This window comes from Genypterus blacodes, unplaced genomic scaffold (genome assembly GCF_046128005.1).
Source record: "Genypterus blacodes isolate CSIRO-AG114 ecotype Tasmania unplaced genomic scaffold, CSIRO-AGI_Gbla_v1 ptg000067l_1, whole genome shotgun sequence".
Classification (NCBI taxonomy): domain Eukaryota; kingdom Metazoa; phylum Chordata; class Actinopteri; order Ophidiiformes; family Ophidiidae; genus Genypterus; species Genypterus blacodes.
In genome coordinates, this window is record NW_027466879.1 from 7,691,189 (window position 1) to 7,717,927 (window position 26,739).

Genomic DNA, 26,739 nt, shown 5'->3' on the forward strand with positions numbered 1-26,739 from the left:
TGTAAACATGCATTCCAATTCGGATAAAATCTATTAAGCCTTTGTTTCTATTATACCACCACACACCAAAGGCGAGACTAGAGGCTATTGATCTGTACTAATTCCTATTGTATAGAAGTCTCTTAGAGTTTTAGCAGGAAATTGGAATGCATTGACAGGTGGATTATAACATTGTTGGTTGATTTTTTTAAATTATTTGTTGACTTTAGGGAAATATTTAACACCAGGCTCCTTTCAAAATTCCCTCGACATCTTGTGTTTCATGCAAAATATGGATCTACTGCATCTTTCTCAACATTTCATACATGTTTATATGAATGTTTTCATAGTTGTATGAATAATATTTGGTGTATTAAGAATGGGCCAAAAGGATTTCATTTTTATCTTCACATTGATCTTTACCTTCACAAACATTTACTTGCTTTTACTCTTACTTTTAACAGCAACTGCACATAACTGAGATCTTGTTTTTTGTGACATTTCTGATGTTGGTATGACCTTATTTCACAATTTGGAAGAAACATGGTGACTAGTTCCCATCACTGGACTACACACACACACACACACACACATAGAGGAATAATGCTTCACTAATCAAGGACATCGATCACAGTGCAAACCACTTCTGACTGCATGCTCCTTCTCAGCGCTGACCCGGATTGATTGCGTTGACAGATTTAGCGAAGAGACAAAGAAGAAGTGAGAGAGAGAAAAGGAGGACAACAAAGAGAGGAAACAATGGAAATGTGGGAGAGAAAACAGAGAAAACCACAGGCAGACAACATATGGCTCCTGTCAACAAGAAAATTCTTATAATTTTTCCAAGTCAAAAGTATTTTTAGCAAGTGGCTCATATATCCATTCACTTAAGAGAGCTACAGTAGTTGTGGTGAATAAAACAAAAACTAGAAATGTCACATTTGCAATGGTGCCATGAAGAACTGAAGCCAATCAAGTACAGCTTGTTCCTCTCTATTCACATCCGCTGATCCCATGAATAAAGCTTGTAAGTGGATAAAAGAAACTGGTGTGTATCTTGCTTTAGCAGGGATGTGAAGCCAAATATTTGAGCTGTGGATCAGGACTGAGACTGACAGTGAATGGCCCACTGCATTTTGATGTGTGCAGGCAGAATGAAAACATCTACGTATGTGAAAATGTCTACTCTAATTTAGTTATAAACCAGATGTCTAACTCCAATTCCAAAAATGATGCATGAAACAGGCATTAGTGTTTTGAGAAGCACCTATGAAAGCTCAAGTATTTGGTCAGACATAATTTTGACCATAGGGTGACAAAACATTCATAACAATGGCATCAAAACTGACAAGAACAGGAATTGTAATGTATGATATGTTTGTTGGGAAATTGAACAATTAGCTAATAATAATGTCGCTGCTAATGCAAAGTTGCTCAGACATCTGGCATTCATCAAACAGACGTAGCCTGTCATAAGCACGTCTCGCCTTCATTATCAAACAAATGAACTGTTTCTTTGCACACGTTAAGCTTGCATTAGATGTTCAGTACAAGTTGAGTCAGTAACCAAATGATCTTTCTTAGTATCAGCTGTTCTTTATTGAAGTACATGTAGTTGAGTTGAACTTAATCTGGGAATGTGGGAATAACAAATTACATCCGGCCATAAATTAGACCTACTCAATGTCATTAAGTCATTTGTTATCAGGGTTCCAAATACATTCTGAGTGATGACTGTTAAGAGGATGTTTCTATTCCCACACTAAAGTCTGATTAATTATCCATTTATGGTTTGGTACGAGTGTAGGAATTAGGCTTGTGCACACGCAGTTTAGGTGTCAGATTTATGAACGCGGAGATTCTGAAGCACATCCTTGAATAATGTTGATGTTAATGTGTCTCGCTGCAAATGTTTATAAGCCACAGTCCTTTACAGTGAGCAAGTCCCCTGTTCTGCTTTGTGAGACCAAACTGGGGTTAATGCAGTTTGGAAATATGGATAGACGGGAAAATAGGATTCACATGTGGCAATAATCTGAGAGCCCCAATGAGAGCACAAACAGTAAGCAGGCTTACTACAGAGAGGACTTGACAGGTTGGCTCGTCAAATGTGGACTTATAGGGGTTTTGTAATGTGACTGATAAAGGGAACAATACTGGGTTATGTGGTTTAAGATAAGGACAACAGATAAATACAAATCTAATGCTACAAAGATTAAATTCTTAACATAGCCTTTTCACCCTGTAGTGAGATAGAAAACCAGAGGTCTTTCGATATCAATGGTAGCTGACGAAACATCTTAGCGCATTTGAAATTGAAAACAATGAATGATGACAAGCGACATTTTGGCAGAAATCTATGCACTTTCTTAAGGTTCGTTAATGTAAATAAAGTAAGTAAGCTGATAATGTGGGCGTTTGTGATGCACTGACCTATATTTGACCTGTTTGGTATTATCATTATTATTTTCCTTATTATTGTCTTTCCTTTGAATTTCCAGTGGACCTCACAAAGTACATTTTTGAAATGGGAAGACTGCCCAACACAGCATTTGAACAAGTACCTAAAAGACTCATGATGACTTTATTTATGTGGCCCTTTTCTAGCCAAGGTTATAAAATGCTGGATTGGTTTGCAGTGCTGTTTCTATTTTATCTACAGACACAAATTCCACTACAGTCACTCTAAACATTCAGATATTTTCTTTTATACATCCTAATCTTTTTTTAAATGAAAGCAGTTCAGCACTGGCTGTGTTAAGGACAAGGGGAATTAGTATGACAAAGTTTATTGCTTGGGGCTTTCTCTTGCTCTCGTATCTGTGCGCTCTGGTCTCTGCTCAGCCGCTCAGCTCTCTCCTCGCTTCTCTCTTCCCCTCTCCCTATTAACCGGCTGACAGATCAGTAATAAACACAGCCTGTCACCTTCAAGGCCTGCCTCTCATTTACTGAAGAACACATGAAGCACTGCTCTCCCGTTCCCTCTCTATCTATCTCTCTTCCCTTCATCCACTGGGCTCATTGGAGCTGAAACCTGATTTTTTGGCCCCGGCCGCCTCAGAGGCAGCAAATTCTGCTCAGCACCCAGATAGCCCTGAAAAAGGCATGAATATTAAATGGGAAATCCATGAATAAATAACCAAAAAAGGACTTCCGTCGCTGTAACCTCTTTCTGTCTCCCAGCAGTGGCTGAAGGAGAGTGAGCATAGGGGAGAAATAGAGGAGAAAAAAAAATCACCACCACCTCAGGAGAGAAGTGGACATTTGTTTGGTAATTGGCTTTCTCTATTTGCAATCCCATTGCGCAGTGATTTCACACATAAAACAAAGAGGTAATCACAAGGTAAGAGTGCAGCCGGTGGTTAGGGGAGCAACGTTCACCTGCAATATTTTCACTGAGAAAAATACTGAGATATTTCCATATGTGGTGCAACCTGAGGGATAAAAAGCCATACATATTGCAACAGCTTGATAATGTGTGTGGAAAATGCAAATGCCATTGAAAAGAGAGCAGAAATTGTAATGTGTACAAGGTGTATGATGTTGGATGCAGAATAAGTAAATAAAGAGAATCATTTATTTGTTATATACACACTCACTTGTCCTTTGGCATTTGGCGGTTATGCAAGTAAATATCAGATATTAATTTGTATGCTTGAAGTATGCTTAATTACACACACACACATATACAGTATATACATACAAGTTTATGAGCGTGATAGATTTCATTTATCTTTTTTTAAACAGAACATATGGCGTAAACAATAACACGGTAGTTATTGGCAAAAGAGGCACTATACAGGCTGTGTTGTATGTTATTGTGTGTGTTATCAGTGACAACCAACAGCCAGAGAACAGTGTGAAGAGTCACTGAATGAAAGTGAATATGTGGAGAATCAATAGTATAACTGGCTCGCTTCCCATGCGTGTGTGTGCACAACATTTTACACGCACCATATGCAAACATGTAGCGAGGCGTGTTAGCGAAGGTCATTTAAAGCTAACAAACCACACATACATTAAGGCTAAATTTAGGTTTTAGATTTTTAATCCACACACAAGAAGCAAAGGGAAGAAACCTAATCTATGTAGGCGGGGAAATGGACCCTTTGGAATGACTCCAGTCTGCAATGAGTTTTAATGGCTTACATTATTAGCAATAAAACAATCTTATCCTGATTTCAGACGGCTGCTAAAGCTGAATTTCTCATCTTAGCAATTATACCCGTGATTCCCATCCTTCAGCTGAGGGATCAAACCTCATCCGAGAAGGGCTCTTTTGTGTCTGTGGGAGAGTTGTCAGTGTGGCTAATCTTTATATAAAACGCTAAGCCAGTGTGTTTTAAGCACTGCATGTAACGGAGTGTTAAAGCCTTCAGAGCCAAACTGTTGGGGAAGAGCGGATCACCTGTTTTTGCTTGGTAGTTGTAAGAGCAGATAATCAGCAACTGTGAGTAGTACCTTTTTGCTTACATACTCAACTCTTTAATATCTTCTTTTCTAATTCATTGGTTTCTGTGAGGTCTGCAAATAAATCAAAGCTGAACCAAAGGAATGGGATGCCTGGAGATGATCAAACACATCTGTTGCCGCACTGTTGCACTTTTCTGACTGTCTGCAACGCCTCTGTCAGTTGCTGAGAGCGCTTGTGCAATAGATTGTTGTGCTTTTTTGGGTGCTGGTTGAGCACCTCTTTAAAATAAGGCTTAAATCACTGTGTGGTTTAAGGGGAATGGACAAGGACAATTTAAGCCACGAGCCTAAACAAACAACAAGACTTTTTAGAACTAGGAAAAGACTCTAAATCACACATTTAACGACTGACCTGCACGGATTACATCCCCCTCTGTTAATACCTCCATTGTAAACATCATAACCTATACCATTGTGTTACGATGTGTCTAGGTTATAAACATATACTAGCTAACTGTGTTCAGTTGCTGGCAGTTTATATTTATACAGTAAATGTGCTTTAGTCTGTTTCAATCTTGGCTGGGAAAAAGATTTAAAACAGCATTAAAGCAAAAGGGAGTCTGGTAAAAGGATCTTCATGTAGAATAGCGGTGTTGTGCAAGGGTGCTGTATGACTTGTGTGGACGTTTCTGTTTGTATGCATTAAACACTACAACCGCAACATATGGAACATGGCAGTCTGTATAAAACACTGAGGAGGAAAGGAATGGTTATGTGTCAAAGAAAAATGCAAATTGGTGTCAGAGTGCCAGATTGCTTTCAGCACCTGGGCTGACCCTCATCTTAAACACACACACAGACAAACGCACACACGCACGAACACACACAATCATAGGATGTGCCCATAAACCATGAGGCACATTCCTTATCGTAGTGAGTGAGCACCGGCAGTGTGCCATTTAAAGCCTCACAGACATCTCCACAGGGTAATGACTGATCAGCCAGATTTTACACCAAGGTAACCTGCCAAATTATCTTCATAGATATACTTACTGACAATAGGCAGGTTTATTCTGTCCTAAAGGTATTCATTCATAGCTTTCTTGTGTTTTCAACCATACAGCTGTACATCTTTTTTTTTTTTTTTTTTTTAAATATGATTTTGAAACAAATGTCTCCCTGTTATATGAAGGAGTTACTATGACGATGACGCTTTAGTCTGTTTCCATCTTGGCATGGGAAACAAATATGCATTAAACCAAAAGTGAGTCTGGTAAAAGGATCTTCATGTAGAATAGTGGTGTTGCTTGAAGGATGACTACGACTGCCAGTCTCACTGAGAGTCAAGAGTCGAGCTCTCTGTGCATCTGTCAATGCTTTCAATTATACCGCTTTGCAAATCCAACAACCCCAAACTGTTTTGGTTAATTTAAAACCTAGGGCAGCAGAGGAAGCTTATGGGAGCTAATTGGATGCCACCTTGCGAAACTAAATGATAGAGCACAAAATTAAAGAGGTGGCTGGTGAAGAAGGCTGAATATCCAGCAAACAAAGATATCTAGACCCATCCAGCTCTAAATAACAGCAAATATTAGACATAAATAGCTGACGTGCTTCATAGCAGATTGGTAATTTGCAACGATGAGGCACTGATTCTGTTGAAAGGAATGTAAGAGCAGGGAAATGTACAATGCTTTTCCTGCTAATTCTGATCAGACAGGAGATAGGCGGTAATACTGGATGTAGTCAATGTAAGCTGCTGGGGGAAGCAAAAAAATACTTGTGCTAAGCCCCCCTGAGCAAGATGAGCAGCAATGCCTTGACCCATGAGATGCACTGGGAAATGAGGTGGAAGAGGGGGCGAGAGAGTGAGAGAGGGAAGTACTGAATAGTTAGCTGGTGACTGGCTGGGGAATACGACAGGCTGGTCCGTGTAAGGGTTCAGTAGGACAGCATAAACACTCCAAATATCAGGCAAGGTTGTTAACAGCAGTTATGGGGCTTGTGATGATCACCAAACACACATGCATGGGTCACACATGTGACCAGCAGCAGCATTCCCAGAAGAATGAGTTTCAGAACTCACAAATGGAGTGGACTGGTGTTCTACAGTCCTACAGACCAAAGAAAAATGTTAACGTTGGCTCAAGTGCTGACCGTCTGAGGGTTTAATGAGGTTTCAGTTGCTTACAATTTTGAAGGAAGCCAACGGCCAGTCCACTACCTGCCAACAACTGCCAGCAGAGCCAAGATGGAGTCGCTTTCAGACCATCAATTACAATATTACTGTATTGTATTATAGTTATTATTGGATCAGCCCAACATCTCTATAAAGACAGTAGTTTCTTGGACTAACATCATTAGTAAATCCAAGCATAGAAGAATACATCATCTGATGATTTGACCCAAGAGATTGGATGAATAAAGCACCACTTCAAACTGTATGCATATCATTGCATTAGATAACAAAATGTGGAAACAAATGGCATTTATTTTAAAGAAAGATAGCAGTGTCCACCGTGTTTCAGTCAGCAAAGCTTTCAGTTTATCTACACTGGAGCATCACCCAGCTGACATTTGTTTCTCCATGGTATCCTTTGGGAGCTCCATCGGATTTAGGTCTGTGCTCTGGGAGGGCCATTCCATTCCTGAGCAAAATATTCTTGCAACAGCTGGTATGCTTTGGAACATTATCCTGCTGTTGTTTGAATAATTTACTGGCTCATTCCTTTAAGTTTGTATCCAAAATTCCTATGTACATTTTACAACACAGGTTACATTTACAAATACAGATTAAGTTTAAGATTAAGGAGTTTACAGTAGAAGTAGTGGTGGTGTTGTATCTGCATATTTGATCGGTTTCAGATTTCTATGCAAGATGCTGCTGTTGCCAGTTTTAATGAAATGGAGGAACAATTTTATATTTATTACACAATTCTGCTTCCTTCTTTATCAGCAATCATATTCCGCAGACCTGCTGTTCACCTTGTCAGTACTGCATTACTTGTTTCACTATCCAACACTTTGCTAAACCTCTCACACCTTCCGATTCCTTCCTAATTTTCACAAAATTGGAGCCAAGCACATCATATCCATTTTAGCACAAGGGCACGACTCCTACTACATTTTACCTTGAGCTTTTCAAAAGCCTTCCGCATCGATCGGGGAAAGATCTGAAAGAGGCACAGCTGCATAAAACATCCTCTCAAGTCTTTAGAGGGTTTTGAAATATTAACAAAAGAGCTTGCAGGTACATCATTTTGCAGCAGCAGCTATGGAAGCAGAGGGGGAAATGTGTTTGAGTCCTATTATAAATCACACAATCCGGCAACAACCGCGCACATCCAGGCTGGGATTGTCCCCCAGGCAACCTGACAGCAAAATCCTGTCTTTACAGATGGCTCTTGTCGAGGATTTATATGCGTGTATGTGAAATGATGCACTGTATGTTTGCGTGTGTGTGTGTGTGTGTAATATTGTTTCATTAATAAATAAAAATACATGAATCAGACTCTGTGCGTTTCATTATGATTATTCTGTTACATGAGCGTTTAAATATGCGTGTGTGCATTTGAACAAAGAGGAAAAAGTTGATTATAAAATAAAATAATAGAACCTTGATGATCTGAAAGACGCTCAGACTCATTTCACACACTCCACCTCCCCCGACATGAAAGAAGCAGGACTTACAGATCTTGTGCTTCCCTTTCATTGGGAATTTCACCACCAGCTCCTGGGGGTTGGTGCAGATGAAGACGAATGGGGAAGCCGACTCCTCACTGGTATCAGGGAACTGCAGAGGAGGGGGGCGGGGGTGGACAAAGAATAGTTGGAGCGTCATCTTACACACAACAAGCATGACCATATTGTGATGAAAATATGTTAAAGCTCATGATGCCTGGTATCGCTGTTATGAATCACTCAGTGTGTGTCACCATTTATATGCCTACATTATGTGTGATGCCTCCTGTGGCTGATGGATGACTACAGGCATGACAGAAACAGATAGTTATGACTCTCTGTGGGTCTGCTCGTGTTATTAAACGGTATTTGCACATATTTGCTAATGAAAGCGCCTGCACAGTTAGTAAGCTGATCTAATAGATTGTTGCAGTGCAGATTAATACATTTTGACAGCCCTCACCCAACAAACGTGACATTAATAAGATGTACATATTGCTTGTGTTTTTAAATGTACACAATCAAGAGGATGTGTTTCATTACAAATTCACTTTCCAAATATTAGTCCCCTCCCAATGTATCACAACTTAATATAAACACTTTTCCTATATCTACGGAAATTCATCCAATTGAATCACATATTGATAAGAGATTTACACTATATAACATGTCATAACACATTTTGTGTTCTAAAGCGCCAGCAGCAATTGCCCACAGTATACAGAGGGCAAGAAACGCAAGAGCACCTCTTTCTGTGTTATGGATTGTTCTCTCAGGTGAGAGTAGGGAATTGACTGACACAGTGACAAAGGAGTCATCTTTCCCATCACTGGTGGCCAATGGTTCTCGGCTCATCCAATTTCCTCTGGCGTTATCAGATAGTGCCCATGATTGCATCTAGCCAGCTAGGAAGCAGCTCTTTTCATGACAGCATGCTTTTTCCTCTCTCTCCCCCCCCCTTCTCATTCACAGCCTCTCTATTGCTCTCAAAGGAGCAGTGAAGGTTGTGACAAATTTGGGGCTTTTATGGGGAATCAACAGAGTCAGCAAACCATCAGTATGTTCCCTGACAAAATGGGGAGGGATGACAGAGATGTTTATTTCAGAATACATTCTATGTTGCCACGACTGTAATTCACCAGTGAGTGATAAAATATGTAAACACAGCATCATTACAGCCTGGTAGAGACTCTATTAACAGTGCCACTTGATTCCTTCTTCCAGCACAATTGACGCAGAGTGATTCCAATTAAACAGGGTCTCTCAGTCAAGCACACCATCCCCAACCCCCACAGGCACTCCATAATACAGTGATTTATGAGTGGGGAGTGGTTCCATTGAGGCAAAAGTTGTGAGAATAGGAAGACGTGTGGTTGGTGGAAAAACGCAAAACAAATTGTGAGTAGTAACAGGAGGGTTTTCTCAATTAAGAGTAAATTTGAATTGATATTTATTTAGGAGTCTGTATCTAAACCTGGCTGGGTTAAGATAACCAAAACCCAAAATTAAGCCTAAATGGACTAGTACAATAAGCCCAATAAGACGTAGTAACTTGAGGCACAAAAAAACATAAATAAGAGATCACAGCAAAAGAAAATCTGACGTTACACAAGATGGCTGTACTGTCTGAAGTAATAAAACAAAACAAAATGGTGGTGGTCCTTCTAAATTCAGATGAAATGAGAGGAGCTGGAGCCAGAGCTTGAATGTGCTCATGTGAAACCCCGCCAGTTGCCTGCTCTTTCATCCTCCATTAGCTAATTAGCATTTAAAGCTGTTGAATGTGCTGCTTTTCCTCACCACCTCCCCCCACCTAATTGTTTCCATACCATGTTAATCAAAAGGGCATGAAACGTTGCGGTTGTGTGACAAGGAGGTTTTTGCTAAAGCACTCTATACACACCAGGAAGGATCTAATGCAGCCAGACTAGACTTGTTTACAATGGAATTAAAGTCTGGATTGGTGAGAAACGCAGCCATTGAATTAAGTCATTGTTAAGTGGATTTACATGAATACATTGATGGTAACAATGACTGTGACACTGAATTGAGTTAAGAGGGATCCAGGCTGTTTGTGAGCTGCTTTATTAGTCACTGAGGTTAAGGTTACAGCCTTGGGGCATTCTGGGCAGTGGGCACAGTGTGTGACATGCAAAGGTTGGCAGGTGTATTGGTCTGGTGACAGCAGCGTTAAGTTGCCTCAACGTGAATGGCGTCTCACCAGTATGTTATACGAGATTCATTTATTTGGGTTAGATGACAGAAAGCTATTGCACAAGGACTGAGACACAACAAGCCTACTTGCTCTTTAGTGACACAAACATCACTCACAACTCGCATATCAGGCTAGTACTGGTTAGCAGTAATGAAAATACACCGGCACACAGACTCCTCAACCTCGCCTACTGCATACACAGTAACACAGAGAAGTGACCTTAGTTATATCTGAGGGCTAGAGATCAGGGAGTACAAACTAAATACATGTTTGTTCTATTGACAATGTTACAAGCATGACAGTCACTACTATAAACAATGAGTCAGTATGAATGAAAAAGTTCTGGTTCATTCGAGAGAAAATCAATAAAAACTTCAGAATCTCGACTTTGTTTTCTGCACAAGGTAGTAAGCCAAAACATTTCCTCAAGAGACTGTTAAACTTTAATACAATCATACATTACAGGCTTATATTAGGCCAGTCAAATCCTGAAAACATTTAAAGACATGATAAATTACCAAGTAATTGTTTTGAAAACCACGATAATACTGGTTAAGTTGTTAGCCTTTTATCAATTTGACTCAACAGATGTGGACTGCTGGGATAAGCTTCTAATTGTTAGTTTCTGCCTCCATCTATTCCATTCCAGAGTCTGTTTTCAATTAGACACAATAGTGACAAGTGGTCAAGCTAACACGCTACATGATACCATGGAGAGGTTTCGACAAATACCTCATAGGGCAAGTAATTAGCCACGTGAAAATTGTTCTAAATACACTTCTTCATCCTGGCATTGGTTACTGGCAGGATGGTGGATAGTTTTGGCCCAGCCAGGGTGTTTTGGCAGATATTTCTGATATCAAATTTGAGCTTGCTCACCGGATAATGTCTATCTTGTTCTTCATAGCTGACCCGGCCTTGTGCTTCTTTCAAAAGCACACCCCAAGTATGAAACTGGATAATGAACACATGTTCAGGGCAGCTCCAGCAGAATTTATGGCAGAGAGGCCTGCAAATCCCCCCATGTTACTACAATAGGGTTAAAGTGAAGCTGTTGTAAATCTACAGTAACCTTATAGTCATCCTGCAGTTATTAGAGTTTACCCTTTCATAAAATGACATTTCTCCCGTGTATAGACCTGTGGAAAACAGAGACAAAAGAGCAACACAGAGACCTTACGTTCACTTTTTGATCAGTCAGTTCTGCTGCCCTGAGAGTTCATGCCTCTTCAGTATCTGGACAATATTTCGGATAAGAAAAGGCCATATAAAAATGCAGGTGTAAATGCACTGAAGACTTCTTCAACACGTTAAAAAATACTGTTTCAAATGTGCCGTGCCATGTGGTAATGTATGTGGCTAACACGACTAGGATACAATCCTGACACGTGTAGTGAAATAACCAAGTGCAACAAAACATTTTGGGGAAAAAAATTACTGAATAAAAACCTATGGAAACCAGCAAAAGGTAGAGATGAAAAAAAAGCCCGCAGCTTTAGCTTTTTCTGTGGAGACTGCCAATTCAATAAACTGCCCAGTATTTAATTTGCTGGTATGGTGCCAGAGGGGATTCAACAATAACCAACTGTAATAATATGAAATTCACAAGTTCACTGGAAAAAAAGGGAAAAAGGGGGGGGAGGGCAAAGGCTCTTGGAAGAAAGCTGTTAGCTATAGTGCATAACAGTGGCTTAGAGGGCAGGGAGAGGGCACAATGGTCCTATTGCGCTTACCACAAATCCTCATAAGCAATCTGTACTGAGGTTTATGCTTAGTGTGAGTATTTCATCAGCTTCCCTTTCCCCAATACATCACATGTTCTATATGCTGTACTATTCTTTGTGCGCATGAAACCAAAACATTATGTGTTATGGAATGCTTTTGTTGAAAACATCCACCTCAATCAAACCAACAAATACAGAGCCACGATTTGAGTGCAGGAACACAAACCATTGAGTCCAAGCTTGTCAAGTAACAGCTCAACAAGCCAACACTGTTCCCTCTCCTCTCCCTACAATGTTTCTCTCTCTCTCTGGCTCTTTTCAGCTGCTGTCGGCAATTAAGGGCAGCAGAGACAAGTAATCTCCTTCTGGGCGACAGGGCCAGACCAGAGCAGGCATGTGGAGTGGGCTGTGCAGTTGGAGGAAGGCCGGGGGGGTGTGTGTGTGTGGGGCGGGGGGGACAGCCTCAGCCCTAGCCAGGCCCTGCTTGGCTGCACTCAATCTCAGCCCAATAAAAAGCCCTTCATTGGCAGAGTGCAACTGAGCCAGACGGGCTGGGAGCATGTGGCTTTTAAAAATGAGGAGGGTGGAATAAGGGGGAGGGAGCATGGAATGAAGAAGAGGATAAGGGAGAACAAGCGAGGGGAGAAAAAAATGGAGAATACCACAGGATAGGAAAGATGGATAATAATAGAGTATAAATGTGAGGGAGAGCCACAGATGTAGAGAATTTGATAGATAGTGAACTACACGCAGCAAACTTCATCTTCCTCCGAAGGACAAAATTGAAATACTGTTTAGCAAGTTCTGTCAAGGCTGGTTTGGGCTTGGGAATAGAGAAACAGATGGGTTGTCGCTGAGCTATGGGCTACATGTGGGAGGTGAAAGGGTGTTGTTGGGAACTGCAGGCAACAGCGATCATTTGCCAATCGTTCTATAATCTATCCTGTTCACCAAACAACACAAGCCTGTTTCTGGCATTCATGAAGCCTCCAACAATGTAGCTGCCCCCCCCTCCTTCTTCGAAGCACAAAAGATGTTATTTGCTTTTCCATTCCTTTACATAATAGTACAACAGCACAGAGACAAACGCACAATAGTTATAGGAGTTCAATCCAAAACACCAACCCCAAAATTAATTGCAGGTCAGACCAGAAAATGGTGGAAATAAATGTCAGACTGTAACTAGAGCTGCAAACCAAACCTCTGCATTCTTTTTTTTTACTTATCCACCACATCATGTCTGTAGTGTATTTATTTAAACAATGAATTGCCTTTGGTGAGATTGTTTGATACGTTATTACTTGATTTAAATACTAATTCTATCTTCTATGGATGGATGATTGTATAACAAAATTGGACTAATTGTGTGAATAAGTAAGTAAAATGGTTCTATTGCTATTGACTTTAATTATACGTGGCCACAACAGAAACAATTACCACAGTAAGACACACAATCTGGTTGGTCAGGAAACATGGGTTTGGAAATGTAGTACTTGTTAGCCAAAGGCAGCATCTAAGTATATTTGCATCGAGGAGGAGTGTTTGTCTATAGGCAGAGCTGCACAGGTAAACAGGATTTCTTTATTAAGTGGTTATTCATGGTGACAAGGGGAATTCATTTCACAGTATCCCACAGTAAATGTAAACAGCTTTATCAAAACAAGACCTTTGCCAGTGTGTGTGTCAAGCAGCCAGATTACACCAAGCATGTTCGTGTAGCCAGTGGCCTCTTAGTAGAGTAGTTGATTTAAGCTGCCCATATGACCTTGACTGAAGGGTTTGCATTGTTGCTCATCCGTGAACCCTTTCCAAAGAAGCCAAATTCCCTTCTTTCCTTATTTCCATGAGTGAGCCTTGAATGTGGACTGTGCGCAGATGGAAGCTCAAACAGTGTAGCTGTGAGAGACATCCTTTAAAATCATTTCAAAACAGAAAGCAAAGACAAGCTCACACACTCAGTAAATACTGACAGCATTAGGATCGCACCACTTCCACGTGAGCTTAACACAAGCCAACATTTAACTTTTCTGTCTAAACAGACAGCTGTTATATCTCACTCTGTCTCTTTCACTGGAGCTCAGGCACACTGAGTGCACAGCCATGATTAAAAATTTAACCTACAGAATCAACTGGTGTCAAGTTGGAGAGTGAACATTAATTATCCAAGAGTGTCCGACACTGGCTGCTGAATTATTATTAATGTCCTCAAAACAAGGAGAGACATGTTTGATTATTAGCACCTCAACACGGGGTCAAGGATTTTCCAATTATTGCCAGTGTGTCAGCCTAGTCAAGTGGAAGAACACAGGTCCTTAACAGCCTAAACACACTCTGTTCCTTATTCCACTACAGCTAAAAGGTCAACCGACACATTTTGCAGTAGTAAAAATGTATGCCCCAAGTTACTACATATATAAGTTAATGCTATGACGAAAATAGCAAAAACCTAAACCTCTGAATCTCTATCTTGAATCATTACAGAACTTTAGCGATTCAATTAAACCAGTGAGTGATAAACTTAAACAGGATTAACTGATGCTAACTATAGTATAATGTCTATTTTAACTGTGGTATTTAGCTTAAGAACCTACTCTGTATCTCCAGCCACGGAAACATCACTTACATACATAACTTACGTTGAGGTTTCACAGCCAACCGCCCCAAAAGAGAAGAGAGCCACATGTTAGCCTTTTAGCTAGCAGTAGTGCTGACAGGTGTAGTGAAGTCATGTGTTTTTGCAGGGAGATTTACACAGGCTTTTTTGCTTAGTCCAATTCCACTTTCCCAGCCATGTTTATGACTTCACCTCCTGCAGTGGCCCTCGGGCAAAGAGAAAACAAGACTGCCTCACAACAGTCGAAGCTTTTTATACTCTACAAGCCAACTGCTGGAACTTTCCTAGGCAAAGGGTTCTCTCTGGCACTTACAGTTGAGCCTCTGTTTGAAGAGCACAGTAGAGCGAGGTTGAAAAACAGATTCATAATGTGTACAGGAAATAGCATTTTGGAGACAAATACTTTCTCAACAATAGGACAGCGAGAAAATGTGGCACGATCAAATAAATAAAGTTGGCTCCAACTGTTTCAACCCCAGTGAGAAAACAACTAGTTTGCTATTTTTACCTTTAAGCTGAGCGGACGTGTCTGATAACTGCACTGCATTTACCGAAAGTCATTCATGCAAAACTCTCCACTTAGTAGTTTCCTTTGCAACACACACCCATATATGCAAGAACCCACAGCGAGGACCCCTGGAGACAATTACCTCGTCTGCTTTCAAACCTCAACTTCAAAGAAAAAATTCCAGGGAATCTTGGGCATTAAAACTTCTTATTTTCCCCCCAAGATCTCCTTTTATCGGTGCCACAAATCCAGCTCTCCTTCACACAGGTGCTGTCAGCGAAATGGCTTGTATTTTAAGTCAGGTAACAAACCGCCTCACAGTGGGTATTTGATTTCTTAATGTGGAAATTGACAATGACTGGGGAGTTCATGAACATGTCTGTCTCTTAAGGTGAATATTTGCTTTGATATTTTGAGGCTAGGGTACAGCCCTGCCATCTGTGTTCACTCAGCCTCTGTGGGAAATAAGTGTCTCTCTTTCCTCCTCTCTCTCTAGGCTGGCAATGAGCACAATTTGAGAACAGAGCACAGACGGAAGGCTGTCCCTTGATTCTTATCAAAAACAAGTTTTAGGTTTCCCTACACCCATGGGTTAGTTTGATTAGATAAGGTGATCGTACGGATAGAGAGTGCGTGCCCATTTTCCCCGCTGGATTAATTTTTGAGGAAGCCTTTATATATTTTGGGCTAAGCCGCAGCAGATTTAAGTAAGACTTGAATTTTCCCTTAACTAATACAGTACACAATTCTCTCAGTCCATGAGATGACAGAGGCTATTAAAAAGACAAAATGAGACATTAAGTAGAAGAGTAGTTTTTTTACATGTACATGATCAACAAGCGTCTCTAATTTAATTACACTCATTGGCCAGTAAAGTAGGAACGCGTGTACAACACATTTCGTTTTCACCAGCACTGTCAGAAAGGTTTAGTATTGCGCGTTCATTTTTGAGGCCACAGTTAGTGTTTTAGGCTGCAATGTCTCTGTTGTATAAACCACCAGGGGAGGAAACATCAGAAATACCATAACTGTATGCACCCTGTCATGTCAAATGCTTGCTTCAATAAAAATATACAAAAAAAAAAGAAAAGAAATACCTTTCAGTGTGTAGTATTTCAGATTATACAGTAGCAGTCTATCACAACAATACCATGAAATTTGTCTTAAAAGATTATCAAGGAATGGACTCTCCTTTACAACAGCCTCTGTCAGTCTGACTGAAACTAAAATGGCTGAAAAAGACGACACAGGCACAGGCCACGTGGTTTGATCAAAGATCTGAACAGGCAGGATTATTCACTTGTTCCACTTTATTCCTGCTAGACTTGCAAGAAAGTCGAAGGGAAAGTGAGTGGTGCTGCATGTAAATCAATATTGTACTGCACACAGTGTGCGTGCCAAAGCTGAAGCATTTTAATGTTAGATTTGCCCAGTGGAACATAGCAAAAGACAATGTGTAGTACGTGCGCCAAGAAAATCCTGGAATAAAAATAGGAAACTGGCAGGGAAGGGAGCAACATTGCAGCGTGTACTTTCATACTTTCTGGTTGTAACTATGCTTGCCAATCACATTCCTTACCGACTCTCAAAATCCTTGTAATATATCTAAAGAAATGCTGTGCAATTCCACATCGGATTATTTTTGTTAAATCTTTATACATGTGCTTCATTATCCAGGTTTAAATCCAAATAAACAAAACAAATCCATGGTGAATTACTGTGGAGAATTATGCGTATTATACAGTATTAGCTATATGTCAGTATTCAAGGAGATGTGATTCTAGTGGAGCAGTGTGGAGCCACGTTACAGAGTTGATTCTTGTTGCATAATGTGCTGACTGGTGTGATTAAAGTGCTGTAAAACAATCCTTAGTTACACTTGAGAGCTTTGTTATGACCACCAATGAAGCTACTGGTTAATTATACATTTTATATAATCCTTCCCGCTAAGAAAGAAAGTGTCTTTGTAAAAACTTTATGTACTTTCACCTTTGTACATTTCATTCTGCATTAATCTGTTCAGGAACATTTGCACTTCCCTTTGATTGGCACCAAGAAAGAATCCATTTATGTATTAGAACTGTAGCTTTTGAACCAGTTTTATGGACAAGAGCAGCTGGGTAGAGTTTGCAAGACTGAACATAGCTGGCTAACAGCTCTTATACCTTGCTGGGCTGGAATCTGAAGCATCATCTTGTTCTTACAACACTAATATCCAAGTATGGGTTTTGTTAACCATTTTAAGGACACTTGATGTGTTTACAAGCATCTTAAAATTGTATTATTCTTTGATTATAAATCAATCACTTCAATCACGTATTTCTATATATCGCTTACTTCCATTTTGACCTCCATCACAGCAAAGAAAAGAAATCTCACTGTGGAAGCATACTGACTGGCAATGGGTAGAAACACTTTTACGTGATCTATTATGTGGGGCCTTTTTGTATAAATGTTTCAGGTTATAAAGCAATACGTGACTGTAATTGGATTGGTTGATTGAATCATATCAAATTGTTGATTGTATCAGTTCTAAAAGAATGAGCTTAACCACATTTTATAGATTGGATGATTAATTTCTAATGCATTCCTAAGCAAACATTTTTCTCTTCATTTTGATTTCATCATAGTTAACTGAGGAGCGCTGCCACATTAGGGCCAAGTGAAAGTCACTAGCCTTGTAGGCAAGTGCTTTGTTTAAAATTTAAAAAAATTAACATTGGAAGCTTTAGTTTTGTAGAGAAGGTTGTCAGAATGGGGTTTCAGACAAATAATCACCTGTAAAATCATTCAGTCTGCCACACACAAAGAGAGAAAGGATAATAGCAGAGGAAGCAGGAGGAAGGGAAACACACTCTCTCCTTATTTTCCTCCCCATCTGATGTCGCCAGCAGTGAGTTGCTGAGCAGACGTGTCAGCCAGCAGAGTACAATTGAGTTTGTAATCTCTGACCCTGCAGTGGCAGACAGCCTCCCCCTCTCTATGGCAGATACTTGTGGTCGTGCTGCTGCTGCTGGGTTACGTCTTGACTGGATAAAAATCTCTTCTCCTTTTCAAAACATACAGGCATGTGTGAACACATAAATCGATAGTGTAAGCACGTCTGACGAATGTGGGCAAAACCAGCCAAAGTCAGCAAGAAGTAATGAATGAAGTCATAGCTGTTCTCACGTTTGGAAGAGAATAAACATAAACGATCAAACTGAGAGTTGATATTTCCAAGAAATATAAACGCGGGACAATAGAGTGGCACATTACGCCACATAATCTTCATGCATTTCTGGCAGAGAGGTTGGCCACATGAGGAGCCATTTTAGGGCATCAACGACAAACACCAGATGTGGATACTGGGGGTAAACGTCAAACATATTGATTCTTTGCTTCATTAAATCTTATTTGGGGGGGGAAGAGCACTGACAGATCACAATGCTCAAGTCTAGAGAGTTTTTTCTGCTATAGGCAAACATTGTATAAGAATGACAGAGCTAATGTTTCACAGAGTACACAAACTGAGTGCCAAAAGTCTGTTCCATAAACTCATTGCCAAATGGTTGTTGCAGACCAGTTACATGGCCCAAGACCTTAAGTTAGTCTGCAGAACCGAATTGACGGTGTTGTAAACGTACACATTCAAAAACAGCCGCTAAATATACTTCAACCACGAAATGATAGCCTTGGAGTGTAAAGACTCCAGTCGAGTGGCTTGATCTAGTTTGATTTCTTTGATTCCCTTTACTATCCTAGCCCTGTATGTATATAATTTAAGATTATTTTGAAGATTCTCGTCTTCTTTAAACTATGTTCACCACTCAAATTGGCTAGCAATTTTGAGGATAACTACAAGGGCTTATGTATAATTCCTACATTTAGCAGGGATGTGAGGTTAATTAAAAATAGAAACCCTAAATTTTTAATCAGATGTACATAATAAAATGAATCACTGGAAACCACTGTCAGGTTGTCGCCAGTGCACATTGTTATAAAAGGGTCAAAAATGAATCATAAGTCATTATAGCTCTACATTTCCCTCTTATTAATCAATTTTGTGTATTTACTATAACATTTGTGTGTACTTAAATACAGAAAATGGTTCAGATTCTTGTCATTTGTGTTGAGAGAGGCAGTGCTTTCAGTCCTACAGCTTTGTATTGCCTCTTTGATTCGGTCCTCTTTCCATCAACATGGGTACAGCTTTAAACATCAAAGGAAGTTGTTTGAAGCGGCTCTCATATTGCCTTTATCACTGATCTAGGGCGCCTGTGATCAGCGCAGTGTGCACACATTATACGCGCGGAACAGAATCGAAGAGAACCAGACATAATAAAAAGGGGCTTAACTGTCAGTTTCCTCAACAGTAGAGAGTGTGTGACAGTTAATGAAGTGGTCTGAAGACAGCAGTAAAAAATTCTAGACAGTGCAGCAGGCCATTTCACTCTGTCAGATGGGTTTTATGCATTTTTCATGCTGTTGAAAACCTGTGACTGGGGTTGGCTTGCTTGTCATCCAGTGCCTGGGGACGCTGGGCTGAATGCATTCTACACACCACTGCAGAATCACATGCCGTCTGACCTCTGTGCCATGGCAAACTGCCCAGCAAGCAAAAGGGAGGAAGGGGATGGATATGAGTGAGAGACTGTGTTAGTGTGTGACTGAGGCTGGGCAAAGAGAAAAGTAAGAGGGCGTGTTTTTTACAGAGAGACAGAGAGACAGAGAGAAAAACATAATGGAATGATGGGGGGTTGGGGGGGGGCACTGTTTAGGATTCACACAATGTTACACAGAAAAAGGGGTGAAAGAAATAGCATTGCCTGCCTTCCTTTCCTTTGGAATGAGTCCAATATATCCTGTGCATGTGTGTGTGTGTGGCATGCTGGCAGGAAGGCTTTCAGCATATAAATATCACATTACCACACAAGGAAGCGCAGGCATCAGTCCGAGCATACAGCTGGCCTAACAAGCACAGGAGCTCCACTCTGGAGGTCAGAGGGAGTGCTCGCACAAATGGAATGCCAGAGAAAGCAGCATTTCTTTTAACAGATAAGTGGCTGGGCGTGCAGCTATGTGATGCGGTTGACGCTTATAGTCTCAGTTATCTGACATTCATGATATGCATGCAACATCTTGTGAATTGCAATCGATTGAAGTAGTGCTGGAGTAGGTTAATATACAGTTATATGGAGGCTTTAAGCTTCACAGAAGAGCGAAATAATGTGGTTTCATTCATTTACTGGAAATTAAAGGATAAGGATTTTCACGCAAGAAAAGTAATACAATGACAACATATGATACAGAACCACAGTCACTCTTTAGTAAATGAGAATATGACTCTCCATTCACTGCAAACTGGACAGTGAATGGAAAAACAACACCTAACACAGCTATTTGTTATCTAATATATATCATTAGCAGTGTCTCCGATCTACTGTATGCTATATAAAGATTTAGAGATAGATTGCAATGTCATTTTCTCCAATCATCCTTCTGTACATCCTTGTGTCTTTATGTACAGTAAGTATTTTTGTATCTACTGTAAACTAATGCCAGCAGGAGCTTTAAGATTTAAGATTTATACAAATACAAATCCATAAACCTGTTCCCGAAGTGCTTTTCCTCATGTAAACAAATATTACGGCACTGATTCAGTTAACGCAGATCACAAACCATCTACCAAAAGCCAAACCTCACAAATTTACCCGTCAGCTGTAAATACATGGTAAGGGACCTATTATAACTGAGAGGGTGAACATCAAGCCTCTACCAGATACAAGGTTTTAAATGCATTTCAATTAAGTATTCAGGAAGAACACTGGTATTACTGTTCAAACTTCACGTGAATGTTGTGAAAAGTACAAATTCAACTATTATGTCAACATTTCCCCATCAGGGAATTCCCAGCGTCCTTTGATAAGATAGCGCATGTACAGACTGCATACATTCTGCCTCTGTAAGAATCATTACAGCACTGAACACTCACTGCTTTCACTCTCTGTCTGTCTGAAATGATTAAACCCCTGCGACTTCTATTCTCCATGAAATGCAGCACTGTAGCTGGTGATGTGCTCCTCAGAATAGAGTAAGAAATCACACCCTTGTTATTTAGAGTGTGGATTGAATCAGTCAATTTTATCTCCACAGGAATAAGCTGATGGTATGATTGGATCACTGCATGGGGTTTGACATGCCTGTGCTAACGCTGTATACCGGTTTGAAGACTGACAAAAGGTGTGTGCATCAGTCCTTATAATGACTCGAAACATATACAAAGACAACATCAAAATACTGCATGATTACGTATCGCTGGTATGCATTAAATAAGCCCTCTGCGGCATCTCTCTCTCCCATTTAATAATATTGGCTGAAGCTCTTTGCTCATCCTTTTTAAATTATCTTGCCCTCCCTCTTCCCTCAAAATCATTCCAATTTTCAATCTGTAACAGACCTTTTCCATCTTTCCCCCAACCCCCTCCCCCTCTGTCCCCTCCAGTAGGCAGGTCAGGCGTACATCTACACCCCCTGCTGAGTGAGCACGTGGGGGTGGGGGGTGGAAAGGCAGAGCACAGATCATAATGGCTAGCCAATTATCAGTAGCAAAGGGGGGCTGGGGAGGTGGGAGGAGTGAGAGATTATGGGAAGAATGGATCAATACACCAGTCAGTTTCTAATGAGGGGAAGAATTGGTCCAAGTCAAACAGATGGAAATCCTACTCTTGCCTGAGGTGGTCTTTCCACACTGTCTGTCAGCGGGGGTATCAGGTTGTCGGCACGGCTCTGTGCAACAGCGCCTCAACAGTCGCCCGAGTATTATCACAATGGAGTCGTGATACTCCAGTATTTACCTTGTCAAATCGTTTCTCTCTCACACTCTCCTGTTGTCCCAACTTTTCCGCTCTCTCTAAATAATTCATTCATCACTCGGGACAGATTTATTAGAAGAGCCCAAAGTATAATGACAGTCTGTCCTTCACCATCCCCCTTTTAAACCACCCACAGCTGCCAACACAGGACAGTAAATCCTACACCTCTCCCGTCCACCCACCCTGCCAAGCTCAACTCTACTGTGTACTACTATGCAACAGCACAACAAGCTCACTTCCACTTATTCGGAAATTATGCATGCTTAAATCGCTAAACACTAAACAGCCAGGACATTTTGCTTAGTCCAACATTTCCAATGGTACGAAAGCACCAGCCAACTGTTCAGCACCATCATTAGGTCTGTGGTGGTCTTCTTCTCTGGCTGCCTTTGCTATTTTCTACATATGGCTTTCTTTCTTCTTTCTGAGGGGCCTTGTGTGGGGGGGTGGTGTTATTTATGGCTGCTCTGTGCAAGTGGACACACACACACACACACACACACACACACACACACACACACACACACACACACACACACACACACACACACACACACACACACACACACACACACACACACACACACACACACACACACACACACACACACACACACACAGGATGAAAGGGCAGTCACACCGCCTGCAAACATGATTTTACAGCCATGGGTGGAATGAGTGGTTGAGGAGAGAATGAGGACAGAGTACAAAAGGGAAAAGCTCTCCCCATGTAAGAGCACACATTTAAGTATTAAGCTGATTTAAACCGAAACACCGGGCTCTTCATACACAAAACATGATCATTATTCAAGAGTTTATGCACATATGAAGAGAAACACAAACACGCATGCAGAAAATCCTTAAAAGAGATCGATGCTTTACCATGGTTCAATCTTTTAATTAACACAGCTGACTGCTGTGTCAGTATTTCATTAAAAGGTGTGTACATGTAGGTTTAGGCTACGCTTTGCACCATGTGTCTCATCTCCGCCTTGTACATTTTGAATCTGTGTGTGTATATTTGCCTGAAATATAATGAGATAAGATGCTTTAATATTTTACTGTGACTTTTGTGGCAAAAAGGAGGGAAAATCTTTAAATGACCAAGAAGCCATTGGCAAGCCAATGGACCTCAGAGAGTGAAGAGAGCAATGTATTAAAGAGTCCTACAACCAACATTGCATGTGCAAGACAACTTAATGTACATAGTGAGTGAATTTTACAGTCATAACAAATGAACTGTTTCAACTAATGTAGACAAGACAAGAGGTAGCGTTCTACCGTATTTCAACGGAGCTACATGCTTTTCCAAATGATCGACTTAGCCTCTCTTTGTAACAGAAGGGTGGATTTCAGTTTAAGGAAGCCTTGAAGGCAGCAGTAAACTCTATTGTTACTCATCACTAAGCACTCTTCCTGTCCATGTGTTGTGCTCAGAGACAGACTGCCCTAGTGAAATAAGGCTGCATTAACACACAAAGTAGGCTGGTGACAGTATATATACATATATATATATGTGTGTGTGTGTATACTTATTCCTTTTAGTGGGAGGTAAGATGCCTGACATAGGTTTGGATTTTGTGCTTGAGCAATTATTTCCAAGGTGGATAGTGCCTCTAGTGTCAAATATGCTGCAAAGGGACTGTTGGTAAAATGGTGCAGCGTGGCCTCTGCTGGTAAGAGATGGTATTGCATCGGGTCAACTTAGTGAAGGTTATCGTAATATTGCCACATATTAATTTCACCTCCGCAATATATAAATTCAGTCTGACTCAAACCAACAAGAGTCACTGTGTGCAGAAGAATTTTTTATATTTTTTACATTATCCATTACTTTTAGGGTGATATTAAATAAGCTTTTGTAATGTACTGTGCAAATGGTCTGCGTATGTGTGTGTTTTTAATGTTGCCTTCATGTGGTGTTATTACAATAATCCAAACTAAATATTGACTCCAACATCATAACATGAGACTAATTTGAAGATATTCAACATATAAAACTTGGTATGAGCATGAAACAAAGACTTGAACCAATCCCTCAGTCAACCTTACAAGACCATCCATCCATTCCCTTTGCCCACTTATCCAGAACATCATCTAACGTATTGAGCCACAAAGACTGGCATTCAACAATCAAACTCTGTAATTTAAGTCTCACATTGATGTAATTTTAGTGGAACATTTCAAGCATCTGATCGATTTTTGTATGCCATTCTACTTGTCCATCTCAATGCTGCCCTATTGTTCAGGTTTAGTGAAGTGAAGACAGACAAGTACTTTCACTAATAAACTCATTATTTTGGTCCTGGGAATCTGTGGCTATTGTGCATGTGTCACTAACCTGTTCTCTGAACTGCTCCTGAGACAGGCAGTCGGTCATGTTGACACAGCCCAACAAGCAGCCAGTAGGGTAGTGTTTTGGAAACCTTGGCTCTGCAGAGAGGACAGATAAATCATCAACCACCATGTGAGACCAGAGGCGTCGTATCAGATGTTTCAACAGTGCTTGGCATGGCATTTGTCTGCAAAAGCGTTCAAAGCTTAATATTTATAGTATTTACAAACTGATTGCCTGCGCATACAAACCTTTCTTGTAGATGTGCCGGTACATGATTTCCACCTCAGTAATCTCTTGAGGGGTGGGGCTCTTAGCTGCAGCGGCAATCCAAAGACGACCCCGGTGGGAAGAGTACCAGGTCCGCCCCTCTACCCTAAACATGTCCAACAGATTTAAATTAGTGTTGTGAGAAAAATCTTTTGATGTTTTATTTGTTAGATATTGCCCAGTCCTAGTAGAAAATGACAAAGTTGATAGTACGCCAACATTTTAAAAGCTCCATCACCTGATCAAAACATGACTTATTGAAGGTCATAAAATACTGAACGCGTAAAAGCATCATCAGGTGTATTGTTAGTCACGCTGCAGTTCTATCGATCATAAAAAGCTCATTGCTGACATGGCGTTCCTGACCTCTTGATGCCATTGACCAGCAGTGAGGCCCACGGTTGGTGCATGCTCAGGCACCAGCCCCCATCAGACATCTCCTGCAGCTCTCTGTCTTGAAGCCGCAACTTGCAGCGATCTTCTCCTCCCCTTTCCTCCTCCAAGGCTTTTCCTCTCTCCTTGCTTGTCTTGTGCTTTGCACTGCCTTCCACATCCACCCACTTGGAGAACATACACTAATTAGCATGCTGACTGAAATCTGAGAGTGCACTCATTGTCACAATTATCATTAGCAGAAACAGTGTGAATACCATCTGGACCATTTTCATGGTGGATGAAATCTGAAGATAGGCATTGCGAACTCTACAAGGCTACAAGTGGGTTTCCAAATCATGTGGGAAAACAGCTGTTAGTCATACTGTTGTTAGTATAATTTTACTGTTCTGATGAATTGCCATCTATAAAATGTTTTGACACTGCAAATTCACTTGACATACCATAGGTGCACTCTGCACAATGTTGGGGTTAACAAGGCCGCTGGGGATTTGCCGCCCTTCCAACTTCAGGTTTGATTTCAGTGGAGAGTCACTGGTCATATTCTTTATGGTCTCGTCCAATCTGCAAAATGAGGTGGTTGAAGATGAAGACTTCTTTAGCATGACAACATAACATGAATCTAATTCAAGCAATATTACGCCATCTTACTTGGTGTAGTAGGAGCTGAGGTTGTCTCCCTCTTCAACTATTTGTCTGCCAGCAAAATCCAATGTAATTTTTCTGTCCTTGCGAGACGCATGGCGAAGTTCTCTTAGCTCCTCTTCCTTTTTCCTCAGCTTTTCACGCTCGTTGGGTGACAACCACTGATTAGAGTCAGTGGCAAAGTAATCGGACTCATCATCCAGAACCTGAGTTCTCCTGACACTGCAGATGAAACAAGAAGTGAAGGTGATAGTAAAAAAGTACTATCATATATTTCGAATCAAACCTTTTTGATATTGCACATGAAGCAGTATATGTAAAATTTCTGCCTAAACCCATTTAGCGAGCAATGATTGTGGATCGAAATGAGTGTGTTTTATACCTATTTCTGTCATATTCCAGCAGTTTCTCTTTGTGTTCTAAAGCCTTCTCTAAACCAGCTGTAATCCGGGCCTCTTGACCTGGCAGGTAGTCTCTCTCTCCAGCCTCTATTATGAAAAACAGACACATGTAATAAAAAAAACACACAAAAAAAAGAACACTATCATACCATTCTAATCTTTTAATTCTTACCCCCCATTAGTTTCTTTCGCAGTTTTTGGCTTTTATTGGAACCTCGTTGCAGAATTTCTTGCTCTTCATTTGTACAAACCTAAATTAATTAAAAAAAAAATAACCACTTGTCAAAAACAATGACAATATATATCATGACCAAATATTGAACAGAAAACATAAGGAGTATCAGCAGCATATGTAGTGAATCATATGAAATCTAGGCAGTGGAAACACTCTCATACCAGGCTTCCACAGAAGATGCATGGCCCTGAGCCCTCCTGCTCACACACAATGCGACCACAGCTGATGCAGTTGTTGACGAGTCTGTGCTTTTGGGCAAGGCAATCGCAGGCTTTTCGACCAGGGATCAAAATAGCCAGTTGTCCCTCTTTGGCATAAAGACTTACAAACTTAGTTTTCTTCTTTGTTGAAGAGGCACTTTCTTGGGCCTGTGGAGGAGAGCAGAGGGCAGGTCGCAGTCAGAGGCAGAATTGCAGCAGCAAAATAAAATCATACAATGTGGAATCTAACAAACGGTTTTATCTGTTGTTAT

At 40.6% G+C, this 26,739-nt stretch overlaps 1 protein-coding gene across 2 annotated transcripts in view; it reads right to left on the reverse strand.

Annotated features, from left to right (window-relative positions):
* The window catches only part of trip4 (thyroid hormone receptor interactor 4), a 56,060-nt gene that overhangs the window by 28,002 nt on the left and 1,319 nt on the right, over nucleotides 1–26,739 (reverse strand). For both annotated transcript variants that reach the window (XM_076156220.1, XM_076156221.1), the window contains exons 4-12: nucleotides 26,429–26,635; nucleotides 26,205–26,283; nucleotides 26,014–26,119; nucleotides 25,638–25,853; nucleotides 25,430–25,550; nucleotides 24,960–25,153; nucleotides 24,575–24,699; nucleotides 24,330–24,421; nucleotides 8,083–8,185 (exon numbers count right to left, since the gene is read on the reverse strand). In XM_076156220.1, coding sequence (XP_076012335.1) covers nucleotides 8,083–8,185; nucleotides 24,330–24,421; nucleotides 24,575–24,699; nucleotides 24,960–25,153; nucleotides 25,430–25,550; nucleotides 25,638–25,853; nucleotides 26,014–26,119; nucleotides 26,205–26,283; nucleotides 26,429–26,635 — 1,243 coding nt within the window. The remainder of the gene's footprint in view (nucleotides 1–8,082; nucleotides 8,186–24,329; nucleotides 24,422–24,574; nucleotides 24,700–24,959; nucleotides 25,154–25,429; nucleotides 25,551–25,637; nucleotides 25,854–26,013; nucleotides 26,120–26,204; nucleotides 26,284–26,428; nucleotides 26,636–26,739) is intronic.